Below are 16,244 nucleotides of genomic sequence, written 5' to 3' on the forward strand. Positions count from 1 at the left end.
CCAAGTCTGTAAAGCCAACCATTCAAAGTGTCCCAACACAACTGCCAATTAGAGACAGGTATGATTAATTAGCTAGCCCCCTCCCACTCTACCGGGAGGCTGCATATTAAAGCAGGGATGAACATAAATTGTTCGGTAAAATGGATCACAAAATGATTGTACAGGGAGGGGACTAAGGTGTTCACATGTATAGAAACGGAATTATTGCAAGTGACTGTATCTAAGCGAGAAAGATTGCCTGCTGTTAATGAGTTTCCGACTTTCACTCTAAGTGGCTGATTTGGATACATATGATGAACAAGCTGTGTTGTCGCTGTACCTATGTGATTGCTTTACTGAATTGAGGTCAACCTGTTTGCCACCAATACATCACCGTGAAATTTATTTCACACCATTCAAGCATAAATACAAGGCTTTTTTGACAGCTACTGTTGAGCCGCGATAACACATCAAACACTCGACATATAATTCCTCCATTTATTCCAACAGTGTAACATGTTTCCAAGCCAGGGAACATTTCTCTTTCTCCCATTTAGAAATGTTACCGAATAAATGTAGGCAGAGATTGGCTGGTCAGGGGATTGCAATATGTCTGGGTTAGAGCATTCATGCAAGACTTGCGCCAAAGGCAGTTGGAGGTGTTGGACTCTGACAAATGTAATTAAATCAGACAATAGTCCGTTCCCCTGGAGGTAGCTGCTTAAATCCTACCCTATTATTATCCGTACTGATTTAGCATGAGCAGGTCCTGTCTATACATATTTTGGTATGTGTGACACTCTTTTCACCGAGGGATGATTACAACAGCCAATTCGAACAAGCTTTCAATGCAGTAAGTCATTCCATGTGCTTAGATTAGTAGGCAGAGCATGTGGCTGTTTTAATTATGTATTGACTAGGCTCAGACTACATAGCGTGCTTGGATTTCATGGAATTGGAAAACAAGACTGGCTTGCTTATCTAGTTCGACTTGTTTTTATATTTTTACCCTGACCAACACATATGGACACCATTTAGTGCATGTTTGAGCACATTCAAAATTAGTATGATTTGATGATGTGTGCCGAATGCAGTCACATTGACTTCATTCAGCCATTAAATGCAAAATCCCATGTCTTATTACAATAAATCACCAACAATGTGTGCCATCCTCTTGTGCGTTGTTTATTTATCTAGCGTTTTTGAAAATTTGTATGATAAGCATATAGATTCTTGAATGGCATTGATCCCCGCCCCCCATCTGTAAGACAATTATGTGGGGGAGGGGGTGGGGTAGTTTTAACACCATATGGCCTACACCTATCAGGTCAATTATGCTGCTAGTAAATATTTGCTTGTTTGTAAATGATGAAACCAGAACTAGTTGAAGTAAGTGGTCCCCCCTGTCAGATAGTTCCATTATGATAATTTACAGTGGCTAGGGTTTAGAATCCACCAGGGAGCCGTTGCCAGTGTTGCAAAGTGGGAAACAATCAGTACTGATCAATTCACTCAGACTCCCCCAGTTAAATGAAGTGATAAAAATTTATGACTCGTTCAGAGAGAAAAAGGTGTGAATATTGGCACCTTGTAATCTCACCGCAGATATCTAGATGCTTTTATTAAATTATAAGAACACAGTTGAGTGAGCATCCAAGTTGAGATTACTGATGAAACTGGCAATGTGCGGTTGGTCTCCGCAGTCATCACTTGATCAGTCACAGCAGTCTGAATGACATCATCCACTTACTATCTGTGTGCATGGTAAACTAGGGAGGGTATTCATAGTGTACACCTTTTTTTTGTTTCAAAAGAGAAATATGTGAGCTATAGAATCTTTTGTGCCAGGTTTCCTCTTGATTTAATCCGGACTAGACGTGGAGCTTAGCTGGTTCTGCCTAATTGCTATATCCACCACGATTCACCCAGTCAATATCTATACTATTCTTCTCTCTATTTGTCTACCAGTTTACGCTTATTGTGTAGACATTTGAAGCTGCCAATACATAGCTACTCTTTTCCCTACCAGATCAATTCGGATTCCTTTCTGTAGCACCCACATCAGTTTAAATCCCATTGTTTCGGCAACACATTTGTGCTGTAATGTTCCATAATCGGTCGGTCTTAATTCCTGTCTGTGTCACACAGAAATGATACTAATACCGCATCAGATTATAGCTCACGTGAAAGCATACAAAGTCATTCATGAAATACTAGATTATTATTCTTTTTTTTCTTTTCACTAACACATGACTCAGTGTAAAATCCCTGCATGTTGTGTGGTTTCTCAAGGTCCAGTAAACTGAAGCGACTTTGCTATATTTGGAACATCTCAAAAGTTGGCCTTTCTATGGTTCAATGCAACTAGGATCGACAGCACAGTGTGATGTTGATGTTTATTCCCAATTGGTGATATATTGGGCCCTAGCTATCCTACCCATCACAATACCAATGATATCCCCTATTTTGTTCATCAAACTTCCTAATACCCAGCCCCATGGCATACATAATAATCAAACATGTGCAACTATCTCAGCACTTTCTATTTTGCAAATCGGGGAGGGGTGGTTTGTATGCCGGTGCAGGAGTATACCGCGGAGTGTGCCTCATTGTAGACTACACATTGTGCTGTGACTCCATAAACAGAGTCAGAGTCGGGACAGGCATTTCTATTGAACTCATAAAGTCAGGATACTAGCTACGAAACTGTCCAAATCCAGAAAACTGTGTGTATGGGGGGCAGGACCAATGTGCAACCCCCTATGCCGACATAACAATGCTACCAGACTATGTATACAGCAAGTACAACGTGACCAGGCTCAAATGACTATTTGTCAGAATTTAATAGGCAGTAACAAAAGTGTCTGCTGTATAGCACTAGTGTTGGAGATCCACATGTCTATATTAGGCCCCGATGGGGTATACATTTCAAACTAGATTATAAGCCAGGATTATGGTACATTGCATGATTTGTAGCACTTTGTAGTATCAACGCCCTGGCCTCTCCAAATTCATGTCATCGTAAGATCTGATGAAGAGGGGAAGGTAGGTTTTTTCCGAACTTAAAAACTTGTCTGTTTATTACGTAAAACATGTTTATAATTACAAGCTTCGGATGAATTTACCAGTATACGAGCCTGGGTGAACGGGACCCCATCACATGATGATTATGTGCGATAGCATGGTTGGTGTGATGTGATCGGTCTTTTTTTGTGGTTAAAGTTTACGTACAATTGTTTGAAAAAGTGGCCGTAATTTGTGCCGAGTGACGTTATGAAAAAGATTGCCACAAGGAGACAGTACCTAAGGGTTGTGGTTTTTACAACAACAAAAATGTCTGTTTGACAATGTTTGTGTGCGTTAGTTGTAGCGTATATAGTGTTGATCGTGTCGATGAAAGGCGATAGGCTACAGTCGAATCTTTGTTGAGAGTGTATGTCGTAGCATGTGTAGCATGGCGAGGTTTGTGTTGGCTTGTCGTGTATTTGGAATAGAGAGGTCGTTGGTCAAATTACACTGATCAATGGTCGTTTAATAATGGGCATAACGGAAGGTTGCGGCCAATTTGAACATCCCACTAATTGGTTCTGACAGTCTTTCCGTTCCTATCTATCCCTTCATAGTTTATAATCCAACAACTGTGCATTTTGTTCCTTATACCCGCCGGCGACGATGTTTGTTTTTCTTTTTTAAAAATGAACACGGATATTTAGATTTCATTCAATGGACTACCTGTTTCTTCATTTTTTTTTAATTTGGTGAAAACTGGGTTGGGACTCAATGGAAAACACGGACAAAAGCAAGGTGAAAGCAGTAGTGTGAATAGGGCTTGCAAGTCTAATGACTACCAATTGCATCCCTTTAATTTTTCACACTTTCTTTCATAGAATCCTGTATACACTGGCTGCTAGCTAGTAATTACATGAATTAGACTACTATTGTATAGCCATCACAGACAGACGCACACGCCGCGTGGGTTGCGATATTCCCTAGTTTTGGCCTTAAAAACCGTATTTGTTTATTTTGATATCAGGTGCCTCTATTGAAAGCGAACTTGATATGACGATAGCTAACATGTTTATTCCCGGGGAATTGCGTATACATATTAACGGATGTCTTGAAACGTTCGGACACTTGGAACCCTCATTTCATAGTCATTTGTCTTGTAAGAACGTCATCTTTGTGGCGCACAAACCAGGATTTTGTTGACAAGAAAACAGTCGTCACTTGACCCAGCTGCACCTTCAATGCTTAAGGGTTAGTGTTTGACGTGTCGTAGAACTGTCACTTCGCTTCCTCCTACTCGAGAAATGGTGTCTGAAAGAAATAAAACCATACAATATTTTTCCCCCGAGATATTTACCAAAAACAGACGGTGTAGACTAGAAAATGATAGTAGTATGTCACGTGTGCTCGGGAGTTTCACGTTTTATCGGACAGGATACGGTTTTTATTCAGTCTCGCAAAAGACAGCGTTTGGTGCCTTGTTTGATTGTGTGGCCACGTTGCTGAAACGCACTCAAGTCTGGCCAACTTGTAAGCTTTGTGTTCCTCCCAACTGAAAATCAATTAGCCGCGAAGGGAGACTGTCGAAGGGGAAAGTATTCATCACATACGACGTGCAAGCCACGATGTATTACGTTGTGCCGAGTTTTCTCTCAAATACATGTAACGAAAACTTGTGCAAACATGAACAAAATAATAATTATTTTCAAGGTCCTTAGATACTAGTGCAAAATTGAAATGAATGTATGTATGTATGTATGTATGTATGTATGTATGTGTGTGTGTGTGTGTATGTGTGTGTGTGTCTGTCTGTATGTATGTATGTATGTATGTATGTATGTATGTATCTATGTATGTATGTATTTTCCACAACTAGAAAATCTGCTATTTTTTGCTATTAGACAGTGCTTTCCCTTTAGATTTCATATCATAATTGGTTCAAGTTTTGTCTGACGAGAGGGGTGGGGGTAAGGGTAAGTGGTGAGAGATTTTTGTTCTTCATATATATATATATATATATATATATATATATATATATATATATATATATATATATATATATATATATATATATATATATATATATATATATATATATATATACATACATACATGCATAATTACCATCCTGTGATTAGTACCATCTGACATTTTAATGGTTTAAATAACGCGTTGAAATATTTTCTATGGAGTCTGATTTCAGCTCAGTTCCTCATAAGATGTAGATGTCGGGTTATGTGTTGTGTTATTTGTATGTTTTGTCACGAATGAATGCTGATGCATAGGTACGTCGACTTAGTACCTGTGTACTTTAATAAATACTCCCAAAAGGCGAAATTTCATACGGAGTGTACTGATACTACAAGAAAGAACACCGTCTGTACAGTTTTCACAATTTCGTGGTTAATCCGTCGTACCACGACTTTCCGTATCGGGGTGTTGTCGAAGGTTTTCCAGTGGAACCAACAAGTAAATACTTTCCGAAGTTTTTACATGCAGTGTTATAATATGAATAGTTGGAGTTCTTTCACTAGGGGGAAGTCACTTATCGGGTAGTGCTTGTACTACAATTCAAATAGGACAATAAGCAAAGCCTCTTTTCTCAATCCGTCCTCGGTATAGAAGAATTCACACCGCGCCCTAATAAATGTCTACAAATTAGAACTACACTATAATTGCAAGGATGAGTTTGGTGAGCAGAGGTCCGGCAGCTGGCCACTTCAATGTACGTACGCGTCTCTTCGCAAAACTTGGAACTGAAGTTCCGATATTACACGTACAATGGCATGTGCGAATTCATTCTTTAAAACTTCAACCAAAATACAAGACATTTGTACTTTTGTATGCTGTCTTCTAACAGTTAAAGTTAAAGTTTGTGGTTATATGTTTGGCGAACTTTGCAGAAAAGTGTAAGCCAAACGAACACGGCGCTGGCTAGCAGAAGGTTTTATGATTTTATAAAACGTGTGAAAAAGACTGTACTAAACTAGCTACAATCGGGGCAATCAAGAGAATCAATTGAGGGTTGGCAAATAACAACAACTGTGAAGAACCACTCAAGTGTATACGGGTCGAAGGTGGTGGTGATTTTGCCAATCGCGCCATTGGGCATTTGACACAATCATACATTCCTCTGAGTGTAAAGGGTGCCAAATTTCATCGGGGCATGTCATAATGTACAACAGTAAAAGAACTGCATTGTACTACACTAAAGAAGGAGAAGGCCACAAATATTGTCGGTCGAAGATTTCACCCTCTTTGAAAAATTCAGTTAGTGAGATGAACTAGCAACGAAATATAAATGTCCACTGTTTATTCATTATGTTGAACTTTTATTTTACATCGGATAACGTAGAACGTCAGAAATCCAGTACTTTGAATTTATATTATGTTTTTGCTTCTTGCTCTTTTGTAGGGGGGGGGGGGTAAAAATACTAATTATCACCTCGGTGATATGCTGTCATTTGAATCACCGTAGTGCGGTATTACTACTCATGCAAATAACCACGCGTAATTGAAGGGGTGCCCTGTCGGAAAACGCATTTATTGTAACCTAGCATGAAAGGCCATCTCAAAGGAAAGTCCTCCTTGTCCTTTCAATTTTGTTGGATCCCAAATACGGTTGTGTCTTTGAATACGTTGCTATTGTTTGACCAACTAAAGGAACTTGGAGAAATGGTTTGCAGATGTGGCGAAAGTACCCACTTGAAATAGCGTGGGTCACACTGACAGCTACTTATTCGTTCAAAGCCTCCTATCTTTTCTTCGTGTTTTTGAAAAGACCTCGTTTAATTTGAAGGTACCGTGTGGGAAAAAAAATGCTCCCGTTGGGATGAAGATTGCTTCATCTTGATGTCCCCATATCAAAGTGTTGAAGTGGCGAGACACTACTTTTACACCCAGGTGGCCCCCATACTCATTTCTACAAATTCACATTGAATACTTCGACTTCCCACGCCTTGAAGGAACTTGGCAAATGTTGATATTTACAATTATAGCACAGTCCGAGATATCAATCCTTGCCTTCGTCACGTTTTCCACAACTTACGACCACATTTCTGTGAAATCAATTTGTCCGGAGATGTGTGGAATTCGGCCGCTAAAGCACGTTCCGTACAGATGGTACTCATTCTGTTACCGAACAGTTCGCCGGGCAGGGCAAAAAATCGCACTTCATAGATGTATACATTACAAGTCAGGACGACGTAGGAATACAGGGCATAAATAAACACAATCAGATAGTGCAATTTGGATGTCAAATCAGAATGTGGCATGCTAATATTTTGCGACAGAAGCCATGCCTTATTTGCATTTTAATCGTGGCAATTGTGAGCTGTTAAAAGGGTGATTCACTCCGCTCATTGTTTTCTTCCGTGTGTAAACGTTAGTCGAAATCGCCACCAATCGATGTTATCAAAGGCTGCAACTGACAGTCGCAATTGAACACGCATGTTACATCAATAGACGAATTATAATTAAAACGTTGGGTGACAACAATAGACGCACTGTGTAATCTCAGAGCCTTGTTAACAAGCTCGCTGACAGTACATGCTACGGAATGTGACACTTTGGACCAGTGACCGTCATTAACTATGCCACAATTCGTTTACATGAATACATAATTGTATTAGTCTGTATACTAGTAAATGGCCAGATTGGTTGAAGCATAATGTGTATGGCAATGTTTACAATGTCTATTTATTTGACGTTCATGTAGGGATCGATATACATGTATCGCCGGTGGGCTATTGTTTTGACGTATTTGCCAATTTATTCACACTGCTATTTCCTGCACAGTGCAATACCATTCTTTCGTGTGGCTACTCCCGTTGGTGATTGACAATAAATATAGCATAACACTTTATATTTGTGTGTTGTGATTGACATGCTGTAAAACTTGGTTGATGAACTGACGGGGTTGGTTTGAGTATTTCGGTTCGTGCCTCACAAAGGCTTATCACCAGATGGATTGTTCCGTTACGCTGTCAGCCAATAGAGAACAAGCGAGTGATGTTTATTTGCAATTAGATGTGACAGCTGGGCCTCGATACTCGATACGCGCAAAAGTGATCGTGTCACAACAGGGGGGTGGAGATACTTTTACCAACGCTATCATCTTACCCCCAAGTAAGCCCTGCCCATTTACCAACACGGCTTTCTGGGTAGACTTGCTCGATCCTGGGGTAAGAAGGTATTTTTGCTGGCGGCATATCAAGGTGTGAAGCCGGGGTGCACAGTTGGCCTTCATTCGCATATTGGGATGTGGTGGGCGTGGCTATAGAGTCACTCGTTCAGTGATTCTGTGTACTATTGACCAGTAAATGTTTGATTGACAACTGACTCTGCTAATCTGTTTTCGTGCCCACAGAGCATATCGTGCAGCCAAAGCGAGTGAGTTTCTGTCAGCCCGTACTGTATGGAAGGGTATGGGGAGAAGGCGTTTTTGCAGCTTGGCTGTTCGCCCGTCACACATCGTAGTACATGTTCTGATTCTAGCGACACTTATTAACACAGGTAAGGTACCCTTGAAAGCTACTTTTGTGTAATTTTGAAAAACAGGAGAGACTTGACGAGTCCTCGTAAGGGTAATGATTAACAGTTTACAAATAGCACACACGGCGGCCACCATGTTTACTGGCCGAAACCCATAGACATTTACACATTGGCGTGTGTTTCACGCACTATACATTCTATATTAATGAATATTGACTTCTAAAACTGTACGATTTCTCTTCTGTTAACAGTGAACTCTGAGTGTAAAGTTCGGAAGTGTTCCGAAGATTATTCCGAAAGCATTGACAATAATATATCGGCGGCCGAACAGTGTGCTGCGTTACGGGCCTACAAGGAGTGTGCGGACAAAGCAGCCCGTGGATGTCGTGGCGATCTCAACTTCCATTCGATAGTGACTCTAACTTCGGATTTAATGAAAGACAACAATTGCTCACACGTTTCTCCTCCTGACGAGCACACATCGCACCCACGGCCTCCAAAGGCAGGGGATGATCATTGTACCTCTCATGCCATTAATGGCCGCCGTGGTCCTTACAAACATTGTGGACTATTTGGAGACCCTCACTTGAGAACGTTCAACGACGTCTTTGAGACGTGTAAAGTTGCAGGTGCCTGGCCTTTAATTGACAATACATACTTAGCTGTGCAAGTTACTAATGTGCCTTTAGTGGAGGGTTCAAGTGCCACAGCCACGGACAAGGTACGTAGACACGCCACATTGCGTTGCTTCCAGTAATTGTGTCACCAGAAGACGAGCATATATAATTACATCATTACTGGTGTGTGTATATAACTTGCATGTCTGAGTTTTAAAATCCGAGTTGCACTCACTCCTGTGTGAATCCTTGCTGTCAAAGTTAACTGGTGTATGTTTTAAGGGTGTAGTTCAGACATATTTTGTTTAGTTTATTCGTGTAGGTGTGAAATTAGAATGGTGTTAGAAGAAAAACTCGTCCATCTTGGTCCGAGCCCCTTTCTGTGCCGCGGCGTTGTTTTTGTCCTTTCAATGGACTAACTACATGAAAAATGTATAAGTACGTTATTGTTATATGATGTTGTACCCATTCTTGTGTACCGGTGTTGAACTTAATACAATTCTTGGGGCTTTCAAGTCGTTGACACATGTCATATCAATGGACGTTTTCACCACAAGTGCCCAAGGTTTAGACGGACTCTTGTCACGGTGATAATGGCACATTGAGAACGGTTCAAACTTGGGAAAAGTGTGTAATGTAATTAAAAAACTTCGAGGTGTTATTTTAATGTTGATTTTTGTATGCCATCTCCTTTCTCTTGCAGTTGACCGTCATAATTAAAGACCATTCGGAGTGTACAGAACAAAAACTTTACCAAGCACAGACGGGGAATTTACCGGCTGCGTTTGTTGACGGAACTACCCGGAGCGGGAGGAGTCTGTTAATAAAGGAGATAGTCGCGGGAGAGCATGTAGAAATATTGGCAAAATATATTTCAACGAGGATTGTTGTGCGCCAAGTTGGACGTTATTTAACCTTTGCAATTCGTATGCCAAGTGACCTTGTGAACACGAGTAAAAAGGACGGACTCGAGTTGTGTGTGAAAGGGTGTCCTACTCGAGAAAAAATTGACTTCATGGATGTCATCCCGTCGCCAAATGAAATTCGGGATAATAGTGGGATTGTGATGACCAAGGAAACAGCTATTGCCAAATGCAACGAAGCCAATGTTACTGAGTTCTATTTCGACTCGTGTGTCTTTGACCTCATTACTACGGGTGATGTAAACTTTACCATGGCAGCTAGGAAAGCACTAACAGACTTCAAAGAATTGCTTCCAAATGCCAGTATTCAACAAACAAGGACTACTAGTCCGTGGACAAAGAACAGAACAGTAACTGTTGTTTATAGTAGGGCACCTCCAAGGACTACGCTGACATGGACTTATCTAGTCTATATTTTATTAGTTCATTGTATCATTTCATTAATAGCTAATTGGAGAACAAATTTTGTAGCATTACTAATATAATAATATATAATACAGAAATAACTATATATACACACAACCTGCTTACAGACATTCTTGATGTATATATAATGGACAACACAGCTAAAAGGTGCTTTTTTTCGTGAAAGCATTCTACAGTATATGTAGGGATAGTCAAGTGCTGTCAGCTATCACTTTGTACAGATCACAGAAATACTATTTGCAGTAATTTATAAATATGTTCCATTCTTTGGACAACGTCAGAGGATTTTTTTTACACAAAAACGAAAATTTCTAGTAAAGCCCATTCCCTGCCAAGTGTATATCGACCTCCATATTAAATTAAGCGTAGCCGGCTAGTAGACACTTTGTTACTTAAAATTGTCCCCTCCCCTACTACAAGTAGGTATATATGTTCAGATATCACAACACAACATAATATAACACAAACAGGCCAACTTTACAATGAAAAGAAGAGAAATTCGATGAGAAGTGTACATTTTGAAATTATTTTTTAGCAAAGAACTATAAGGTATTTGCCGAAAATATGACAGATCTATTGAACCAACCCCACTCTGTAAAATAAAACCTGAAAAGGGTTTGTTTTGTTTCCTTGTAATTCGATGACCTGGTCTTGTGTGTTTAGATTGACCTTTGCAGTAGATCGGCCTATATGCGCCACTTACTCCAACACCAATGACTTAGACGAACGTGCTCAGCTCTTTTATATTCAGACTTTTAACTGTCACTGACGGGCTCTTGACTTAAACGACAACAACGTTGGTTCTATTAGGTACTAGCGGCAACTCTCAGCTGGCGATATAAAGAAGTATATACATATTGAAGTTATGTAGGTGTTGACAGCTGCAAGAACTGTGGCAATCAACCTATGTGTTAGGGTTATCAGGACTGGCAGCTTTGTAACCAGACCCCATACTACAAGACCTTTCACGGTGGGCCATTCCATTTGCTGCATTGGCAAACATTGAAACGTGCCTCCATGGCCACAACTCTAGTGCTCCCATCGCCATTATACGACGCTCTCCCTCTCTTTGTAAATTACTCCAAGCCCTTTCTTATGCAAATTGTTAGAGGCCATAGGGGAGAGGAATGCGCGATAACTTTGGGAGTTCTTCTTGTTCCGTTGCGACAGTTCGTCGCTACACAGATTCACCGGTCGAGGGTAAAGGGGGTAGACTTCTAAAGAGTTCGATGATGACGTACCGGCCCCACACCACCAAAAGTTCAAAGGGCTGTGGTCGTTTTCATACAAACACAGTGGGCGAGTTGAAATCCTGAAGTTAGCCTCGACTAAACACTCTATAGAAATGCAACTCGCCCTAGGGAGTAGTGATGTTAGTTCTCTTTGAGACAATATACAACCGAACGCCTGTGGTGTGCATATATTAATTAGGCAAATAAAAATAACAAAGCGCTCTAAGGGCGCGAAATCACCCCGGTTACTTCAGTGTGTGCACAAAAGACACTGCATGGAAGTTGTTAGAGGAAAATGTCACACTCTGTGGCCTGGGACAAATTGCTGTTTGGTATAAGAGCTGCTGGCAGCAGTGCGAGGTGTGGTAGGCATATTTGAGGAAGTATTAGAAGAAGGCCAGGTGCGTTGCAGGTGTGAATTCAACACACACGTGTGTACACAAACATATTGCCGAGTTGTATTGACATTCCTGCCAATCTGACGAGTGAGTGTCCAACGTATCGTAGCAACCATGAACAATTCGATTGTTGTATCAACGTAATTAGTGATGGAAGTCAATCAGGTTTTTTAGCTCCGCCCACTCGGACCCCACAGTGGGTGGCTCAACTGGTGAACTTTGCCAAACACTAGTTAATTAAAACAGGCGGAGTTTTGACACTATATTGTGTAGATGTGAAAAGGCAAATTTCAAGATTTATTTAAACATGTTTGTGGATTCAAAAGTACGTTTTGTGTACCCATCCGTTGTGGTCCAAAGCTCCCCAAAAGGACATCCCACAAATTCAATTAACTTTTCATCTTGCATTTTAGTCTATACCAAATTACGGTACACTAGCTGTTTCCTGCCGAAGTGTCGGGAAATTTCACATGTTCAAAGCACAGTGCCGATGGGCAACTGGTGATAGCCATTGCTTTACAATACAGTAAATGAACGGCTGAACAATTTAGCGATAAATAGATCAGTAGATAGCGAAGTTTGGTTAACTGTAACCGGGAACACTCAATAATCAGACTACGTACTTTGGATGTTACCGTCGGGCCGCCTTTGTGGGAGATAATTATTGACCACTATATCAGGAGAAATGACCTTAGATTTTTTCTCTCTCGTCAGTGTTCGGTTACAACAACAAAAGTGAAGACTTTTTATATGTGATGAAATTGTCAATCGGCAATTGCAACAATAATGCCGATAAGCTGAGCATGGCCATCCGTGGCTTTGAATGCTTCTCCAATGGAAAAACGTATGGTTTCTCCAGTGGAGAAAGATTCAAAGCCATGGATAGGCTCTAAACAGTAATTTTGTCAATAACCCCCCCCCCCCCCCCCCCGATACCGTGATAGTCGTTAGCTCCGAAATAAGTCCCACTTTCCATTTCTCTCTCTCAAACCCCAGTCAGTGAAAACGTCAACAATTTGCCCGGGTTGTGGTAGTTGCTTAACATGTTGTGTTATTGGTGGCATCGAATCTCAAGAATGGGTGAACGCATGACTGGATACCACGTGTATAGCAGTATCTAGTCTTAGACTACAAGTACTTTTATTTACAGAGATCGAATCCATTTAAAGTATTGTGACGACTCCCTAAACACCGAATGCACATGTAGCAGTCTATTCTCCATTTATGAACTTGTAAGATAAAAAAAATGTCAAATGGCCCAAAGAAGATACGATACCGTGCGAAATTCAGACACATCGTCAACCAATGTCAGATCATACTCATTTCATAGTTAGCTACCTGTAGACGTGTAGGATTAAACTCTACGACACTATTTCCGCTATCTTAACTGACATTTTGCTTCTTCTTTTTTAAATTTTTGCTTGACTTGTTGGACGAGCGAAAAAACAAAATAGCGGAAATTGTGTTGCAGCGTTTGTCCCTACAGGTAGGTGCTTGTCGATGTCTGAATGTTTACAATGATTGACCGGCCATACATTTGTCGTTTGTATATCTCGACGTACAATTTCTGAGTTTGTTTCCGTGTAAAAGATTATCATTTTTGGACATGGCATGGGGCAATACAAACATCTAGTGTTTAACAAGTATGAGAGTTATCTGACGGAAGACAGTATTACATTTGTAAGATGACGTAAGGATAGGATTTCGTCGGTGTACGGACGTGACCCCGGCACTTTACAATGCCAAAACTTCAGCGTGTCCGCCTGGCTTTATAAATGCATATGTCTTTCTGACAATTGACATTTGACCCATATCTATCTATTCCTTAACCCAAAGACCCATCTGGTAAGAGTAGGTGACGTATGTATGCTATGATTTGCATGTATGAAAACACCATGTATGATAACCGTATGACTGATTTATCTGAGTAACATAAAAACAAACGTCGACCAGTAGAACTAGTTTGTGAGAGGGCGCTGTAACACAAAATGTTGACGCTCGCTCTCTCTCTCTCTCTCTCTCTCTCTCTCTCTCTCTCTCTCTCTCTCTCTCTCTCTCTCTCTCTCTCTCTCTCTCTCTCTCTCTCTCTCTCTCTCTCTCTCTCTCTCTCTCTCTCTCTCTCTCTCTCTCTCTCTCTCTAACACACACAATTCGAAACTAACAATTTAAATTACATAAAAACAAAAGAAGTCAAGGTGGCGGCCATACAAGGCGGTGGTAATCGTAAATTGCAATACAGACTCATGGACACATACGTAAGTATGTAGGTATCGTCAGAGTTGCTAAACACTGCGTTTTTTGCACAACTGAACTGACTTAGTAGTGCTGGTGAAGTGTGTCTGTGTAAAAGTCGAAATTATCTTTTTTTATTTTTTTAAAAATCAAAATAAATTCACTAAAAATAGAAAATCAGTTATATCAACCTGGCATGAACAAACCTGAGCAGCCCCCCCCCCCCCCCCCCAAGGAACATGCACACCAAATATCAATGCATTCTGACTGCCGGTTTTGGAGAAGAAGATGATACAAACTGGACGATCTCGAGCTCCATGGCGTTTATAAGTGTCTACCCTCACATTATTGACTTTTGACCTTGACAAACATTTTTAAGGTGAAATGACCAAACATTTCTATATGTTAACCCAAGAAGTTTAAGAAACAAAAAAATCCATTTGAATGTCTATACCCCAAAGATGAGCTTTCTTTTTATATCTTGACCTTTGCCTTTGATCTCCATAATCAAGGTCAAACAACAAATTGGTCAAATAAATTATGAAGTTTTGTATCTAGAGGACCCTATTCAAATTTGCACTACTACTTTGTCATAAAACAAACAAGTTGGGGGGACTATGTCTTTGATTGAAGGCTTGTGTTTCATAACACATTTCCATCTTTTACATGTAATTCATCCTTGTTAATTATTGTTCAAAAGTCGAATCACTGTTCTCTTTTTGAAACATATCGATATTCAATGAAATCATGCTCAAGTTGAGCATGATTTATTATTAGTTAAGCAACTCAACTACTGTAACATTTGAGGTTGACTTTGTCCAACTTCTACGGAGCTAATTTGACTGCGAGGTCGCTTGTCTATCGGACATTACCCAGTGTATGTTTTATTGTATAGTCCATACGGACACATAGTATTTTCCTTGTCTACAGGCAAAAAACGTTGTAACTTGAATATATATATCCCCTACCTGTATCTGGGAAATTTATCTTTTGGAAAAAAAGATACAGTGTACATTTGTAGTAGCAGGATTCGTATGATATTTTTCCTATGAAAACAACAATCTAAAAAATAATTCGTGTCCCTATGGTATAGCACCGTGCACGTGAACTCACCAATGTAAGACAACAGAAATGCAACTCACAAACTTAACTTCTGCTATTTTAGTTCCATCACGACAATTCTCCCCAGCCAGCGATCAAACTCTCGATTTTTTTCTCTGTCGACAGTCTTGAGTAGTTATTTCGTACTCCTTCATACACGTATAGTCACCTAAATATTACATGCATGCACAAGCCAAGTTATTGTCTGTGAACAGAAAATATGGATTAATACATTCTCGTCGTTCTATGTCACGACAACCAGTGTCTGTGACGTCACTAGCTCCACGGTGCTCAAAATACGTGTAAAATCGTTGCAAACTGCGATTATTTTCACAGAATTTCCATAAATTATGCTTGAAGAGGTATAATTATGTTATTCCCCAATATTTTTTTCAGCCAGAAAATAACAGTGACTTAAGTATTACGTCACTGGTAAATATTATTTTCAAGGACCCTTAGGTCACGAATATTTTCCTTGGCTGAACATTACATGTTTATAGTATATATTTTAGCGAGGTATCGTTATAAACCGACAAATATATCCATTCCCATAAAATATGTTAATAGTCTTTCGTCTTGTTTTTGTTTCGTTGTGAATTAAGAAAGTACATTTTCGCAAGGCAGTCTGCAGCAAATTTTACAAACCGCAATTCTTGTCAGGTATGTAACGCAAGCGTGGCAAGTAGCTTATACAGTCAAAACCAAGGCATACTATGTTTGAACAAGATGCATAATATATATAATATGAAACAAGGAAAACATGAGCATTATTTATTGTGGGGGGGGGGGGGGGTTTAAAGAATGATCACTGAGGTAAAAACAACATCAATATAACTG

General features: G+C 40.0%; 1 protein-coding gene across 6 annotated transcripts in view; it reads left to right on the forward strand.

Annotated features, from left to right (window-relative positions):
* Window positions 1-11,093, forward strand: part of LOC144443324 (repulsive guidance molecule A-like) — a 105,918-nt gene extending 94,825 nt beyond the window's left edge. For all 6 annotated transcript variants that reach the window (XM_078132776.1, XM_078132777.1, XM_078132780.1 and 3 more), the window contains 3 exons: window positions 8,354-8,499; window positions 8,730-9,199; window positions 9,799-11,093. In XM_078132776.1, the coding sequence (XP_077988902.1) occupies window positions 8,354-8,499; window positions 8,730-9,199; window positions 9,799-10,503 (1,321 nt within the window). In that variant the 3' untranslated portion in view covers window positions 10,504-11,093. The remainder of the gene's footprint in view (window positions 1-8,353; window positions 8,500-8,729; window positions 9,200-9,798) is intronic.
* The last annotated feature ends 5,151 nt before the right edge of the window (window positions 11,094-16,244 follow it).

This window comes from Glandiceps talaboti, chromosome 12, assembly GCF_964340395.1.
Source record: "Glandiceps talaboti chromosome 12, keGlaTala1.1, whole genome shotgun sequence".
NCBI classification, from domain to species: Eukaryota; Metazoa; Hemichordata; class Enteropneusta; family Spengelidae; genus Glandiceps; species Glandiceps talaboti.